The sequence below is a fragment of the Lontra canadensis genome, unplaced genomic scaffold, assembly GCF_010015895.1.
Source record: "Lontra canadensis isolate GAN:19392208 unplaced genomic scaffold, GSC_riverotter_1.0 scaffold47, whole genome shotgun sequence".
NCBI classification, from domain to species: domain Eukaryota; kingdom Metazoa; phylum Chordata; class Mammalia; order Carnivora; family Mustelidae; genus Lontra; species Lontra canadensis.
The window spans coordinates 9944099-9959620 of NW_022631041.1; the positions used below are offsets into that span (position 1 = coordinate 9944099).

A 15522-nucleotide genomic window follows, 5' to 3' on the forward strand; every position below is an offset into this window, starting at 1 on the left:
TCCACAACTCCCACCAAAAAGCACTTTAGAAGCAAGACATTTTCCAAATACGTGTGACTTTTTTTCCCCCATCTTTTCTGCCTAGTCCACTTGACAGTTAAGAACATGGTCAGTATCTCTGCCCAACGCCACCCCCATTCAAATCTTGAACCAAGCTGTTCTAGTCCTCACTAGGAAAGTATTTTCACTGAGGGCCGAGATGAATGTGACAGTGCTCGTGAGGCAGCGCATAAGCCCTGGTCAGTGGCGTCCTATGTGCCCGGGTCCCAGGAGCTAGGCAATGGGAGGGATGGAAGCTGTGGGGACAGGGGGTGCCCCAGCTTTGCCTTGAGCCACCTCTACATCTCAGCTTAGATCTTTTTATAAATGAAGCTTCATTAAAAAGGGTACTCTTGCTTTGAAAATACATGATTTGAAAAGTACAATTTCCTGAGAAAGGAGTATTCTGTTACCATTATGAACTCGGCAGGAATGTTTTCCTTCCTGACCTCTCCTCCCTCCCCATCTGTAGTCAGTCTCTACTCTGCTCCTCCCGACTGCCCTGCCGTGGGAGGCAGTATAAACTGCATCCAAAATACCTGCAGCTGTAAAACCTAAATTGTGTGTCTCCTACGTCCTCTTCTCTTCACAGTAAAAACCAGCATTTGAGTGTTGGGAGCTATTAGGTCCTTAAGGAAAACAATTTACCAGCTAGACAATCCATTCAGGGTCACAACAGCAGCAGTGTCGTAAACACCTTGACGGCTGTGTGGCCTGACTGCAGAGCAGTTACTGAGGTGGAGGGTGAGCTGACGGCCACACGTCCATCATATTTGTTTCCTCCCTGTCCTAACGGGGAGGCACTCAGTAGGGAATTTCAGGAAGCTTCCGTGTCTCAAAAAGGCGGCTTATGTGGAATGGGTCCTGGGGCGTCCCACTTTACCATGGGTGGCTCTGGCTTCCTGTTGTGGCCCCCAGAGTCCCATTAGAGCAAGATCAGTAGTAAAGGATCCCCTGTACTTCTGTCAATCACAATGAAGACCATCATGAAAAATGCCCAGGGGTGAAAGTTTTTAGCTGTCACTGGAATCCTTTCAAGTAGCCCTTATGTTAAAATACTGAGCACCGACTGAACTAAAGCTTCTTAAACTGCAGCTTGCAATTCATTAGTGGATTGGAAAAATCATTTTAAAGGGTCATGAAAAGCAGTTTTGTAAAATAGAATAGAATAGAAAATACCAGGGTGTGTTCCAAAGGTAAGACTGGTATTGTTAGACTTGTAATCTTTTTCCAGTGTGGATGTGTCTCTGTGCACATGTGTGTATACTGGCTGAATGTAGAATGTGTTTCTTACTCTCGGTCAGAATTTAAACAAATAGTTTGAGAGCCATCATGGGCCCTAAAACTAGGACAAGAGTGTGGGGGGAGGGATAGCGATCAGGCAGAGTGCAGACTTTAAGGAGACACTCACGCTCAGGTACAGCAGCCCCCTCCCCCCTCCATCGGTGCCCCGGGCACTTTGCTCACCTCACCCTAATCCCGGTTCTGATGAGCATTTTGGGGACCTCAAACTTTGATCCATGAACTCTGCCAAAGTGTCTTATCAATTTGGGGAGATAGTGGTTCTCCCGAAACTCTAATGTTACAGCAGCCTCAGTTAAGATGGGACTGAAAACCCACCTGGAGGACTTCCGGTAAGAGGGCAGTGTAGGTGGATCCTAAGCTCACCTTATCCCGTAGACACAACCAGGTGACAGCCTCATCAGTGCATCCAACCCAGAAAACACCCCAAAGATGGGCAAGACAGACTTTCCAGTTCACTGTTGAGAGAAGGACATAGCAAAAAGGTAGGAGGGGTGGAGACATGGCCAGGAACTAAATTCCTGGCGAGACTAACCACAAACAGGAGGGACACCCCATGCACTGGAGAACTGAGAACAGATGCCACACTAGGCACAGTAGACAAGGGGGACCAGCAATGGAAGATGGCTTTGAAAACCAGTGGGTTTCAGGTTTGTGGGTTTTTAACAACCAGCTGGGCTGAACTGCAGGTACTTTAAAAATCAGTGGCTCAGCTTCAAGAGAGCTGAGGGGGATAGGAAATAGTCCTTGCCCTTAAAGAGCTAGCATAACAAACAAGCCCGCCGAGATATGGCAGAGAAGCAGCAGTTTGAAAAGCACCAGGGTATGTGTGCAGGAGATTTATTTACTAATCTCAGAATGGCTGCTGGAGAGACTGGGCTCTTTAGGAGATTTCTCCAAGAACAAAAGAGCAGGCAGGTACCATTGCCTCCATCCCCACCTGGACCACCTGTAGGAAACAGGGTGAACACTCTCCAGCTACCTTGCTGGCACCACACACACAGCCCCTGCGTTCTCCTGTGGACTTGCCCCATCCAGACCATCTCAGTTGGCAGGACTCCTTCCAAAGTGGATCTCACCAGGACCCAACCTAGAAGCAGCCCTGGCAGGGACTTTTGCTTCTCCAGAGTGACTCCCGCCCCACAGAGAGGGGAAGATAACCACACACCCCCAGTACACTCAGTCCCAGCAGCCAAACCTTCTAACCAGCAGTGCAGGGTGAGTGCCCTATGGATCGGTGCATCTGTAGCGCTGGCAGCCATCTGGCCAGACTGCCAGCCCTGTCCACCAATAGAAGCTTCTCAGGGCAACACCTAGAGAACCCCTACAGCTGAGTGTGACAGCAGCCCTTGCAAACAGGCAGAGGGCCGGCATCTGGTCTGACTGCCAACACCACCCAAGTGAAAGCCCATGACCACCCCAAACTGACTCTTAGCATAGGGACCAAACGCAGCCCACAGCAGCCGAATGGACTGAAGGCAAACTGTTGAGGCTCAGCCGCAACAGTAGGGTTTAGTCAGTCCGCACAGAAGACCCCCTGAAGCTCCTGGCTGAGGTGAACAGGGGACCACAGAACCTCTTCTTTGTAAGGCTACATAAAGAGACATAACTGACTCCCCTAATAAGCAGAAACAAATTCAGAGTTAGACAAAATAAGGAGACAGAAGAATATGTCCCAAATGAAAGAACAAGACAAGAATAGGACATAAATACAGCCAAAGAGCTAAATGAAAGAGATAGGTAATATTCCCAATGAAGAATTCAAAATAATGGTCATAAAGATAATCACTGGTTTGAGAAGAGTGGAGAATCTCAGACCTTCAACAAAGATAGAAAATGGGAAAAAGAACCAATCAGAGATTAACTCAATAACTCAATAACTGCAATTATGTGCAATTATAATACACTAGAAGGAATCAGTAGTAGAGTAGAGGAGGCAGAGAATGGATCAGTGAGCTGGAAGACAGGACTGGAAAGCAACTAGGCTGAATCATCAAAAAAAAAAAAAATGAGAATAGGTTAAGGACACTCAGTGACATAATCAAGCATAATAACTTCACATTATAGGGATCCCAGGAGAAGAGAGGGGAAAGGGTGCAGAAAACTGATTTTAAGAAATGATAGCTGAAAACTTCCCTCATCTGGGGAAGGAAACAGACATCCAGATCCAGGAGGCAAAGAGAGCCCCCAACAAAATCATTACAAGGAAGTCCACACCAAGACACGTAATAACTGGCAAAAAGTAGTGACAAAGAGACTTTTTAAAGCAGCAAGAGACACCAGTTAACATATAAGGAAAGCCCTATAAGGCTATATCAGCTGATTTTTCAGCAGAACCATTGCAGGGGCCGGAAGGGAATGGCATGATATATTCAAAGTGCTGACAGGAAAAACAACAACAACAACAACAAAACCAAAAATACCCTACCCAGCAAGGCTGTTATTCAGAGTATACAAATGGAAGTTCAAGGAGTTCATCACCACTAACCCAGCCTTACAAGAAACACTAAAGGGAATTATTTGAGCGGAAAGCAAACACCATAATCAGGAGTAAGAAAATGATGAAAGGAAAAAATTTCAGAGGTAAATACAAAAAGTAGCAGATCATAGTAGTATGTAAAAGTAGTAGATCAATCACTTATAAAACCAGTACTGAGATTAAAGCACAAAAGCAGTAAAATCAATTGTATCTATAAAAATCAGTCAAGTGATTCACAAAATAAGATGTAAAATATGACATCATACACATAAAACATGGGGTTGAGGGAGTAAAGATTTAGTGCTTTTAGAATGATTTCAAGCTTAAGTGACCATCAACTTAATATAGACTGCTATGTGCATGGGATGTTGTATATCAAACTAATGGTAACCACAAATCAAAAACCTGTAATAGACATGTAAAAATAAAGGGAAAGGAATCCAAGCATATCACCAGAGAAGGCTATCAAACCACAAGGGAAGAGATTAAGAGAAAAGAGGAGCAGAGAAGAACTAAAACAACTGTAAAACAAGTAACAAAATGGCAATAAGTACAGACTTAATTATTACCTTGAGTTTTTGGATTTTTTTTTAAGATTTTATTTATTAAAGAGAGAGAGAGCTTTACAAGCACAAGTGGGTTAGCGGCAAAGGGAAAAGCAGACTCCCACTGCTCAGGGAGCCCGACATGGGGCTCGATCCCCTAACCCTGGGATCATGACCTGAGCCTAAGGCAGACACTTAACTGACTGAGCCACCCAGGCACCCCAGTAATTACTTTGAATATAAATGGACTAAATGCTCCAATAAAAAGGTGGGGTGACTGAATGTATAGAAAAGCAAGACCCATCTATATGCTACCTACAAGAGACTTATTTCAGACCTAGACACATACAGAGTGAAAGTGAAAGGATAGAAAAACATTTACCATGCAAATGGAAGTAAAAAGGAAGCTTGTGTGGCAGTATTTATATTGGAACAAATAGACTTTAAAATGGATAATGTAACAAGAGACAGAGAAGAACACTACTTAATGATAAAGGGAATAATCCAGTAAGAAGATATAACATTTGTAAAACTTTATGCACCCAACATGGGAGCACCTGAATATATAAAACAATATTAACAGACATAAAGGAAGAAATTGGGAGTAATACAATAATAGTAGGGGACTTGAACACCCCAGTTACTTGGATGCACAGATCATCCAGACAGAAAATCAACAAGGGAACAGTGGCTTTGAATGACACAATGGGTCAGATGGACCTAATAAATATATTCAGAACATTCTACCCCAAAACAGAATACACATTCAAGTGCACATGGAACATTCTCCAGAAAAGATCACATGTTAGCCCAAGAAACAAGTCTCAGCAAATTCAAAAAGGTTGAGTGCTATCAGACATCTTTTCCAACCACAGCTAGAAATCAACCAGGAACTAGAAACTAGAAATCTGGAAAGAGCACAAATACATGAAGGCTAAATAATGTACTAATAAACAATAAATGGGTCAACCAAAAACTCAAAGAGGAAATGAGCAAACACCTGGAGACTAATGAAAATGAAAACACAATGGTCCAAAATCTTTGTGATACAGCAAAAGCTGTTCTAAGAGAGGAGCTTATACAATATAGGCCTACCTCAGGAAACAGGAAAAAAATCTCAAACAACCTAACCTTACACCTAAAGGAGCTAGACAAGAAAGCCCAAAGCCAGTAGAGGAAGCAAAGATCAGAGCAGAAATAAATGAAATACAGACTAAAAAAATGGAACAGATGGAATCAGGAGCTGGTTCTTTGAAAAGATAAGAAAATTGATAATACCTTTAGCTAGACTCATCAAAAAGAGAGGACCCAAATCAGAAATGAAGGCAAAAGAACTGACACACAGAAAAACAAAGGCTATTATGAAAAATTACATGCCAACAAATTGGTCAACCTAGAAGAAATGGGTAAGTTCCTACAAACCTAACCTTCCAAAATTGAATCAGGAAGAAAGAAAATTTGAACAGATCACTTACAAGCAGTGAAATTGGAAGGCAATTTTGCTCACCACTATACCATCAATAATGCCACTAGCAATGACATTGAATCAGTAATTTAAAACAACAACAACAACACTCAACAAGGGGTGCCTGGGTGGCTCAGTAGGTTAAGCGTCTGACACTTGATTTCCACTCAGGTCATGATCTCAACAGTTTTGAGATCCAGCCCCACATGGGGCTCCATGCTCAACGTTCTCTTTTTCCCCTCCCTCCCTGACTTGCGCATGTACAGGTGCTCTGTCTCTAAAAAAAAAAAAAAAAAAAAAAAAATTTTTTTTAAAACCAAACTCTCAACCAAAGAAACCAGAACCAGATGGCTTCACAGGTGAATTCTGTGAAACATTTTAAAAAAGAGTAGGGGGTGCCTGGGTGGCCCAGTTGGTTAGGCATCCAGCTCTAGATTTCAGCTCAAGTGATAATCCTCAGGGTTGGGGGACTGAGCCCAAGTCCAGTTCCATGCTCAGAGGGGAGTCCGCTACTCTCCCTCTGCCTCTCCCCCTACTCATGCTCTCTCTCTCTCTAAAATAAATATATTTTTAAAAAACAGTAAAAATAGAATTATCATATGATCCAGTAATTTCACCACTGGGTATTGACCCAAAGGAAATGAAAACACTAATTTGAAAAGATATATGCACTCTTTAGCTTATTGCAGGATTATTTACAGTAGCCAAGATATGGAAGCAACCCATGTCCACTGATAGATGGATGAAGAAGATGCAGTATATATGCTCAGCCATAGAAAAAGAATAAAATCTTGCCATTTGCAGCAACATGAATGGACCTAAAGGGTATAATGCCAAGTGAAATAAATCAGTCAGAGAAAGACAAATACCATATGATTCCACTCATATGTGGATTTAAGAAACAAAACGAACAGAGAGAGACTATTAAATACAGAGAACAAAGGGGAGGTGGTGGGGGATGGGTGAAAGAGATAAAGGGGATGAAGAATACACTTGGTGAGCCCTGAGAAATGTACGGAATCGTTGAATCATTGTATTGTACACCTGAAACCAGCACAACACAGTGTGGAGACTACGCGTGAACACTAGAAAGCCCACCACTAGAGCACTGGGGCACAGTGACGTCCGAGTTCTAGTAAATGTCGAAGTCTTCCTGTAAGTCCCCAAGATTTTTCCTCTCCTGTTAATAACCTTTCCACATCGAAACATTTTCAGGAATTTCATTCCCCAAACTGTTTTTGGATTGGTAAGGATTTCACAGATAACACTGGCAGGCAGACTTAATGCTTTTTCAAAAGAATCAAGGAGTACCTGCTGAGGAATGACAGAAGCTGGCAAACTGTATTTGACCTGCAGGGTGAACCCAAGGATCTTTGCAGGACAAGTAGATGTGGAAGTGCAGTCTATACACTCAGCTTCTATTAATAGCCAAAGGGAAGGAAAGCCATATATCTAAAATGCATACTAAAACGGTTTTAAGAATTTTCTATTTTAACTGATTTTTACACTTTACGTTTAGCAGGATATGCTTCATGAAGAAGTAATTTCTCTTTTCCATTTCACCTGTGATGACTAAAAAAATGGGACCGTGGTCAGTATCCTTAGGAGTAACAATGACCTGACATTCTCCATGTAACTAATGAAATAATTATCTATAGCGCTTAGCATGTTGCTCACACAGGCAGACGGGGTCTTAGGCCTCACATTATCACACATAAGGGAGGACAGAGGCCATCTGACCATGCATCTGCTTTGCCAAGTACAGAATACTTCATGTGTTGATTTGTGTCTGATTTAAAAGGATGGGGCTATTTATAAGTCTGGTTGAGGCAGCTCTTATTTTTATCCATCTTGGTGTCTGGAGTTACGCCTGACATCATACATTTAGTATTATCAGTTTGGAATTCGAGTTTGGTAGAAAACGGGAATCCTAGAAGGAATCTGATTTTCTCTGCTGATAATGGCCAATCCATTAGTAATGTCACGGTGCCCTGGCCTTTTCTCCTTGTTCCTTCTCCCTCAGTTGTACAGCACACAGAGGCTTTATGAGAGAAGATCTTTCATTTACCTAAAAGTATCCATCTCCAGGTTCCCAGAGTGGGCACCATATCTACTCCTTCCTAATCCAGTCCATCTACCACCCAATGTCTCCTCACTGCTTTTTTATTGAAAGGCTGAGATTCCTTAATGGGGAGATGTCAAAATTTCTAAATTAAAATATTTCATTAGAAATGTTTACTGAAATAATAGACCAGGAAGAAAGCCTTTCTTTCAGAGATTACAGTATGCCTTTTCTTTGTATCTTCCAAACCTGATGTGGGTTTAAAATTTGTGTCTTTTTCTATTGGCCTGGAATAGTAGGATCGTCTGGGATATTCTCAGGCATTTCAACCCATCGTCAAAGCAGACATCAAACATGGGATTAACCGAAATATAGCAAAGGACAGTTAATTATGGAGTGTCTGTGTTAAAAGCACTGATGAAAACTAAGCATTTAGCACAGGGCCTGACCACACAAAGCAAATTCTCCTTAAAGCTTATCAAGCAATACTAGCAGTTGACCTCGACTTAACAACCATCAAATCAGTAGATGATGTCTGGTTAATCAGTTCAATTATCAGCCTGATAACTGATCTTAATCAGGGCTGTTGCTCCCCTGGAAATTAGAACCATATTAGTATTTTACAGATTATCTCAGGCAAAATACTTAGTGAAGCTTGTTTACTGACTTATACCAAGATGGGCTGACTTGTTTCTAGGATACGCTGACTTCACACACACCAACAAGCCAGAGTAAGAGGGGAGAGCTTAGAGAAAGGTGTACTTTGAGAGTTCTGTGGTCACCAGTAAACGTTAGGGTAACACAGGTAGAATCCAGTCCACCGGCCCTTCACAGCCTGACCTCAGGAAATTGGCCTCCCTGAAAGAAATCCCGTCCTATGCTTTATAAACTGCATACAGATGATCAAACGCTATTATTTCTAGGCATAATGTCTAGATTTATTTTACTGCCTGACAGAGCCTATTTCTTTTCCTCATGACAATTAATTTCAGTCTCTATGGGTCCATTAATAAGTCTGAGAATTCTTTCTAAAAATAAAGATGGGGCCATAATAACCTTCTGTCACCCAACGTCCTAAATGGTGATTTTTCTGTCCTTAGTATCATTCAGCAATGGGACACAAGAGTTGGAGATATCAATTACGTCAGCATGTCTTTACACATTAGTCTGACTGATTTGTGTTTTTGTTTTTTTTAAATGACTATAAGATATTTCCTTGTCTCACAGGCAAGAGTCGGAAGACTGGCCTTCTCTCTGTCAAGTCGTCAACGGAGTCCAGCTTAAAGTCATTCAACAGGAATCAGCTGGGCCACTACCCAACGCTGCCTTTAACAAAGTCGGCCGATGCACTGAAGCAGGGGGAGGAGAGCAGGCTGGGCAGCGGCCTTACCCCTCGAGCTTCCAAGTGCTGTGACCAGCCGTGTGGGACTGGTCCGAACAAAAACCGAAGAAGCCTCCCTGTTTCCATCTGTCGGAGCTGCGAGACCCTGGACGGCCCTCAGGCTGTGGAAGCTTGGCCTCGATCCCACTCCCTGGATGACCTTCAAGGAGAGCCTGCTGCTGAGAAGGATGTGCCTGGCGAGGTGACAGACCCCTGCCCTCAGACTGTACCACAAGTGCCACAAAAGACAACCCCCTCCATCGCAAAGGTTCAAAGCCCCAAACGAGACCCTGCTGTTGACAATGCACTGCTACTGACCCAAAGCAAGAGATGTTCTGAACCTCAGAAGCCAGCGACTAGGAAACTGGAAGGCTCCACAGCACCCTCGCCCTGTGGTGCATCCCCTCCTCCGTGTCTGCCCAAAACCTATGATGCCCAACATCCCGGAGTCAAACCCAGTTTAACAAGGATGCCTCTTGAGGGCCACAGGAAAGGCCTCGATTTTGAAGGAACGTATCACCCCCCGGGCACCAAAGAAGGCCTAGCTGCTGAGCAGAGGGGCCCCGAGACAAGAGCACAGGCCAAGCATCCGGCCCAGCCTCCACCTGTTCCTGCCAAGAAGAGCCGAGAGCGCCTGGCCAATGGACTCCACCCGAGCCCCCCCGGCCCCGATGCCCCAAGCCTGCCTGCGAAAAAGGGCAGCCCCAGTGACTGTCACCCACCTCAGGCTTCCAGGCCTCCCTCAGGACAGGAGCCTGGCAGCCCCCCGAGCGCTAGACCACCGCCCTGGCTCTCCGAGCTCCCAGAGAGCACAAGCCTCCAGGAGCACGGTGTGAAGCTGGGCCCAGCTCTGACCAGGAAGATCTCCTGCGCTCGGGGAGTCGATCTGGAAATGCTCACGGAAAACAAGTTACAAGCTGAAGGCATCGATCTCACTGAGGAGCCATACTCTGATAAGGTACTGAAGGCCATAAGGGCCTCTGCTTCTTTAAGTTAGGCAGCCTGGTGAGAAGAGCTGTACAGCTGCCCCACAGAGCCAGCCTAGTGGTGAGGGCACCCCCACCGACACTCTGCTGAGGGTCGGGGGCGGGGGGGCAGTGGCGGGGAGGCAGGTACTAGCATGAATGGGAGCCACGTCCAGATGAAACACAGAGTCTTGGACTTATCCTTTCTTTTCTTTTTCTCTCTTCTTTTGCTTATTTTTCATTTTGGCAGCTGTATTTTGCAGGGAGAGCTGGTTCCAGAAACGGCTGGCTTACTGGACAGACTTGTAGTTTCCAATGTTTCCAATGTTTACGAACCTGTATGTTTATAAATGTTAACAAATGTTAACATTTATAAATGTTAACAAATCCCCATTTCATTTCCTATTTGTAAAATGGGATTAATAATAAGCTGCACAACTGCCTTCTGCAGGTATTATTAGGAACAAATAAATGTGAACATTGCAATGTGAAAATTGCAGAACCCTTTTCAGCCATAATTATATTGTATAGTTATCTGTATGAGTGATGGGGGAATGATTATGAGATCTCTCACTCAGAAACACCGAGAAAACTCATATGAAAACTCACCGCTTATTAGAAAAAAAAAGAGAGAGAGAGAGTAGATCTACCAATACCAAAATGATTCTGAAGACAAATGATAATAGATGTAGCTGTGCATTACTCCTAAGAATGTGTATTCTTTGATAACGCATTTCTGGGAGTCCTGGTTATAAAACTCTTTTGACCGCAAATCCCTTAAAGTACGATCCTCCACCCCTTGCTCCTCCTCCTTGATCTTTAGTGAATCAACCCCTCTGAACTGAAGGTAGTGAGAGCTGTTCTCTACAGTAAGCACTGGCCGACGACCTGACAGGGTAAGAGAGATGCAGCACCACCAGTAGATGCCCTGTAGGGCGCGAGTGTGCCCTTCTCCCCTGCAGACTGGGAGAGGGTCTGCAGACCGCTTCTGCTTTACCTACATTTCAAAACATTTCCCTAGAATTCATCGGTACCAGAAAATCAAAATGTAAACCCATTCTCTCTAAAACATCCATCCTGACTACAAATACATTCATTTAAAATGAAAAACTGTTGGTGCTACTTTCCAGTAGCCACCGGTGTCTTCCCCTACCTCGTGTTTGCTGTTGTTGGAAGAAGAAATTCCCCTGCAGCCCTTGATGCCATGTCTCTGTTCCCCTCTGCAGCATGGCCGCTGTGGGATCCCTGAAGCCCTGGTGCAGAGATACGCCGAGGACTTAGATCAGCCCGAGAGGGACATCGCCACCCACATGGACCAGATCCGCGTGAAGCTTCTGCGGAAGCAGCACCGCATGGCGGTGAGCGGCTGGCGCCTGCGGTGCCCCCAGTTCGGCTTTTGAAGCCCATTTAGTCAGAGCGCTGACGAGCATGCTGGCAAACACGAAGTAGCCCTGGGAGCATGGCCACTATGGAAAGGAGACACCTGGAGGGAAAGGAATACATATTCAGCCTGCAAAGTTTTAGAAATTCAGTTTGGGAAAGAAGGAAAAATGAAAATGTTCTATAATCCTAGCAGTATGAAAAAGTTCTTAAAAATCTGACTAGTCATTTTTTCTGCACATACAATGGTAAATGAACAGGTCTGAAACCCATTTTCAGTTTCATGAATCTGTTCCTGAACATGCTTTTATCAGTAAGTCAAAATGCTCTAGTAAATGTGCCCTCTTTTAACCAATCCTACCTATATTGTTGAAACACTTAAATTTTTCCCCAACTTATTTCAAAAAATTTAGTAAAGAATGCCCTTGTTAATATATAATCTTTGTATAGACTCCCAAGATTAATTTCTGAGTATATATATAGTGCTTTAAGGGGGTTTGCTTACACAAGCGTATACAAGATCTCAAGGACTTGCACAATTGATAGTACACTACCTTCCTGAAAGAGAAGCACCTGGTCTTCTTGGAAGTAGTGTGTAAATGTCCATTTCCCTCCCCTAGTCAACACTTGGTATCACTGTATTTTAATTTCTTTATAACTACATGGATGAAATATTTAATTTTCTGGTCAATGTAGATTCAAAGTACAGTGGAAAATCTGTTTTATAAAAACTCTGCCCATGGACTATCTTGTCTGCCACACACCGCACAGGCCTGCCTCTTGAATTACCTAGGGATTTCCTTGAAGGAGACAAAATAACAGGTATAGAAATGCTTACAGTTTGGAGACTTGGACACATAATTAGGATTAGAGTTAATTCCAAGTACTTTCTAGAACCTGAAAAACTTCCTTGAAGATATGTCTCCCCTTTGAGAAGCTGAGAAAGAATTCTCGAGGCTACTCTTGGTCTCGGACATCTCATGGCACGAGCGCTTTCCAGTAGTCTGGCAGTATAGTATTTGAGTCGTGCTCCTTTTAGTTATAGAAGGAGCCCTCCAGCGGCCTATGTCAAGTCTTCATAAAATTGCTTTCTTTCTTTGTCCAGATCCCAAGTGGTGGACTCACAGAAATCTGTAGAAAGCCCCTCTCTCCCGGATGCGTTTCGTCTGTGTCAGATTGGCTGGTTTCCATCGGTCTGCCCATGTACACCAGCGCCCTCACCGAAGCCGGGTTCAGCACACTGGGCCAAGTGCCTTCTCTGTCCCACATTTGCCTTCAGGAGGCCGGCATCACAGAGGAGAGACACATTAGCAAGCTCGTGTCTGCAGCCAGACTCTTCAAACTGCCACCAGGCCCCGAGGCCATGTAGCCAGGCCCAAAATGGAGCTCCCTGGACCAGAGCCACCCTTTCACTGTGCTTATGCTAATGCAATTCCTCCTCCTCGGGACATGCAGACCAGATCCAGAAGAAAGGCCTAGTGTATGGCCACACAGAGCGTGAAACCTTGGCGCAGGACTGATGACCCTCTCTTCTCCAGAAAAGCCCCCTCGAGGAAACTGGTGTGGTTTTCTTTGACCCCCAAAGAAAAGACAAGCACTTATTTTTATTTTCAGAACACAAAAGGACCAGGAAGCCAACTTGCCACACATGCTGTGCCTCCAGTCTATCTTGGTGTGCTGGGAAGGCTGGGAGCAGAGGGAGGGGCAGCCTGTTTCGTTTCTGAGAACGCCCTTGCCCTTCTGTCTGTTGCCCTGCAGGACACCTGAGGGCCAGACGGGCTTTAGCTAGGCCAAAGTAACAGACTCGGGAGTTCACTGTACACTATTGACCATGCCTGTTTGTTCAAAAGTAAGAAAATCTGGCTGCACTAGGGAAAAAAAAAAAAAATCCTATTCTCCTTTAAGTAAACAAGAGACATTTTAATAATTGCTTTCTAGCAATCAGCTTTTATTTGCCTTAATATAAGCTTTGAAGCAGTTATCCTAGTGTTAACTACCCAGTAACCATAGTTTCCAATCTTCAGCTTAGACTGCCATCTAACATATGTGAGATGTTTTCAGCAAAAAACAAAAATGGGCTTTTCTAATTGCCTCACTCTAACATGGCTTATTTTGTAGGGGTGTTTATCAGGCACAAAGTTCATGTTGGCTTTCAGTTTTTACACTAACTACAAATCCAGTAAAAAGCTATCTGAAATTCAGAGATGGGGTGTGTACGTGAGTGTGCGTGCACGTGTGGGTGAGCGTGCGTGTGTGTGTGTATAGCAACTACCTTCACTTTAATCAGTTTAGTTTTGTTTACCACGTTGGTCATCGTACTGCAGTATTGACTTGGACTCCTGACCACGTCCATCCCCAAATCGGCTAACAGATCAGCTTTGCAAAGTCACTGGAAGGTTGACTATTTCAGAAAGATGTTTTTAAAAAGGGAAGCAGTTTGTAAGCTATTTAAAAATTTTTTTTTCTAATTTTTATAACTCAGATACCATTTTCCTTCCTTATTGAGAATATTCTTTTAATTTGGATAAAAGTTCATTTTGGAGCCAGATAAACCACGTTAGCTACGTATTAAGTATTTGCATATTTTCAATTGTTTTCCAACTGATTGTAGCGTTTTCCATCCTTTTTTTAGTGTGGTGTCTGATTTTTCTAGCACATAGAAATTTAGGCAACTAAATTAAGGTTTCTGTTGCTTACTAAATGAATTTCCTTTACATTCTTAATCATGAGAACTATTTTAAGCACTGAATGCGATCATTTACAATAGAAACACTTTGAACACAAAGCCTTGATCAAAAGCTCTTATTAAACATTTCATCTGCTCATTAAAACAATTTCCCTCGGGGCGGGGGGGGGGGGGCGTGGTTTCATTTACAAAGCCGTCTTTAGCATTTGCTCTCTGTACTTGGATCCATGTTTCTGAGGAAAAGGAGATGTTCTCAGGTGATAAATTTTTTCATGCTTTGGTACACATTTAAAAAATATATGTCTCTTCAATAATATTCACCTTCTAGAAGATGCCATGTGAAGAAGTTGTGGAAATGCAGACTAAAAAGCTCAAGCTGCCAATTTTCTACTGAAATCTTAAGAACAGCCCATTTTACCACTTCGGGTTGTGCGCACAGCCCCCGCGGAACGTGACTGGGTTGCAGGGCTACCTGTGCCCATGCCGGAGATGCGTCTCTCTTGCTGGGACGGACGTGGGTGCGAGGACATGCGCTCCTCACCCAGCTGCCCAGTGCCTTGGCCCGACATTCTGCAATCCTACTCATCGTTTAAGCTGACTGCGCCCAAGTCCGGAAGTTGATCATAAAGGAGGAGAAATCTGTGAAATTTCCCAGTTAGTTCATTTGCAGTGTAAGATTTTCATGTCAGTAAAAGTGGCACCAGAAAAGGGAACATCCTAGAGGAGTTTTTTGAGAATGCCAAACCATATTTTTGTCACTCTTCTGTGGAAGTCATTGCCTTTGCATAGAAAAATCAAATTCAGGGACCATGAATGATTTTCAGTGGGAAGATCTTCCTAATAGGGGGTCTGATGAGGTTTTTCCTTTATTGTGCTTTAAAAAATTTTAAAAAGAACCTTTTTTTTTAATTGTTAGTATTTGTTTGGACTTCTTTTGCTTTAAACGTTTAATTTGATCCTAGAAAATCCTGAATGTGTGTGTGTGACTTTTAATGAAGGTGGTTTAGGGGCCACCTGTCAGAAGACAGGTGTGAGGCATCAGCAATATCCGGTTTTAATCAGTTGCACTTGGTACAGAATGTTGAGGAAGGGTGAAAAGTGTACTCTTTGGAAAGCACAAAAGAAATCTAGAAAGGCAGTTTGGCTCAGGTAGCTACACATCCATTGTGTGTAATTTTTAAAGCTGTCTAGAAGAAATGCAGCCAGCCCCAACCACTA

At 43.6% G+C, this 15522-nt stretch overlaps 1 protein-coding gene across 6 annotated transcripts in view; it reads left to right on the forward strand.

The window, feature by feature from the left end:
- SASH1 (SAM and SH3 domain containing 1) overlaps positions 1-14454 on the forward strand; it is a 195254-nt gene extending 180800 nt beyond the window's left edge. For all 6 annotated transcript variants that reach the window (XM_032873140.1, XM_032873141.1, XM_032873142.1 and 3 more), the window contains 3 exons: positions 9120-10231; positions 11465-11596; positions 12724-14454. In XM_032873140.1, coding sequence (XP_032729031.1) covers positions 9120-10231; positions 11465-11596; positions 12724-12987 — 1508 coding nt within the window. In that variant the 3' untranslated portion in view covers positions 12988-14454. The remainder of the gene's footprint in view (positions 1-9119; positions 10232-11464; positions 11597-12723) is intronic.
- The last annotated feature ends 1068 nt before the right edge of the window (positions 14455-15522 follow it).